Raw genomic sequence first — 1,614 nt, 5'->3', positions numbered from 1 at the left:
AGCAACATCTGAAGCAACAACAAGAAGGTTTGAGTCACCTAATCAGCATCATCAAGGATGACCTGGAAGATACAAAGCTGATAGAACACAGATTGAATGAGAGCATTCCTATCAGAGGTGGGGTCTTCAGTTGATGGACTGTTCCCTGTCTTTGTTCCCCATGCCTAAAATTTGGGAGGGGTGTTGTGTCAATAAACCTAAGGGGGGAACTTTAAGTTAAATATGAGCAGCCAGTGTGATGTGGTAACAAAAAAGGCTAATGCAATCTTGGGGTGTATCAACAGAGGCATAACATCCAAATCACAAGATGTCATAGTCACACTGTACACTGCTTTGGTCAGGCTGCACCTGGATTATTGTATGCAGTTCTAGAGGTCTCACTTCAAAAAGGTTGTGGATAGAATGGAGCAGGTACGGAGGAGAGTGACGAGGAAGATCAGGGGCCTGGAGACGAAGCCCTATGAGGAAAGGCTGAGGGACTTGAGAAGGTTCAGTCTGGAGAATCCACCCTTCAATGCAGCCGTTTTCTTCAGGTTACTGATCTCTGTAGTCTGGAGATGAGTTGTAATTCCTGGAGACCTCCAGGGCCCACCTGGAGATTGGGTACCCTAAATGTGGGTGACTTCAGAACATAGCTACTATTGACAGGAGGGAATGAAGTACTTCTTAAAATCCATTCACATGAGATTACACAATATTGTATTCTATACTGCTGATGCCTGAGGACTAAAGGGAAGAAGGCACAAAAAGGATATTTAGGTAGGAGAGAACAATTAATAAGCCGAATATTACAAGAAGTTTGGAACATGGTGTGGTATAGTTGGACTTACCTTGGGGAGGCCTGGTTTCAAATGACTGTTCAGCTATGAACATCACTGGATGACCTGGGGCTAGTCACCCTCTCTCAGCCCAAGGGTGGATGTAATGATAAAATGTATTTATCTGCCTCATTTATACCTCACTTTTTCTCCTCATGGGGACCCAAAGTGGCTTACAGCATTCTTCAGTTTATGCTCACAGCAACCCTGTGAGCTAGAGTAGGCTGATCACATGTGACTGGCCCAAGATCACCCAGCAAGCTTCCACCTCAGAGTGGGGATTTGAACCTGAGTCTCCCAGATCCTAGTCTGACACTCGAACTGCTACACCACAGAGAAGGAAAAAACTGTGTGTGCATCCTGAGCTTTTTGGAAACTGGACAGGATAAAAAAAATGTGAGTAGGTAGTTGAAAAAGTACACAGCACATATAAAAATAAGACTTTCATTTCAAGATGCTACAGCTGCTATTCCTTGGAATAAAAAGAAGCAGTTTACTATGGTCATGCAGTTTATACATGTAACTATACACACATGTTGGAAATATTTACCCCTAAGAGAGTAACATGTTTAATGAAGTGTTCAGTTGTGGACAGAAAATATTCACATATTTAAATACTCCCCTCTTTTGTCATAACTGTGTACAATTATATTCATTATCTTAGAAGGCAGTCTTCTTGGCACCTTGTCACAAAATCACTATTCAAGGCTGAACTGCACATTGGGTAAGAGATATATGATCAGATTCCCCAAGCAACTGTTTTAATATTAAAAAAAAAATATCCAGGCAACGATTT

At 41.9% G+C, this 1,614-nt stretch overlaps 1 protein-coding gene across 1 annotated transcript in view; it reads left to right on the top strand.

Moving 5' to 3' along the window:
- The window catches only part of LOC107115657 (nuclear pore complex protein Nup54-like), a 1,867-nt gene extending 1,733 nt beyond the window's left edge, over positions 1–134 (top strand). Inside the window, 1 exon segment of the mRNA XM_015417414.1 lies at positions 3–134. Coding sequence (XP_015272900.1) covers positions 3–134 — 132 coding nt within the window.
- The last annotated feature ends 1,480 nt before the right edge of the window (positions 135–1,614 follow it).

This window comes from Gekko japonicus, unplaced genomic scaffold (genome assembly GCF_001447785.1).
Source record: "Gekko japonicus isolate JY-2015 unplaced genomic scaffold, Gekko_japonicus_V1.1 scaffold4228, whole genome shotgun sequence".
NCBI classification, from domain to species: Eukaryota; Metazoa; Chordata; class Lepidosauria; order Squamata; family Gekkonidae; genus Gekko; species Gekko japonicus.
This window is presented reverse-complemented; position numbering and strand designations above follow the sequence as displayed.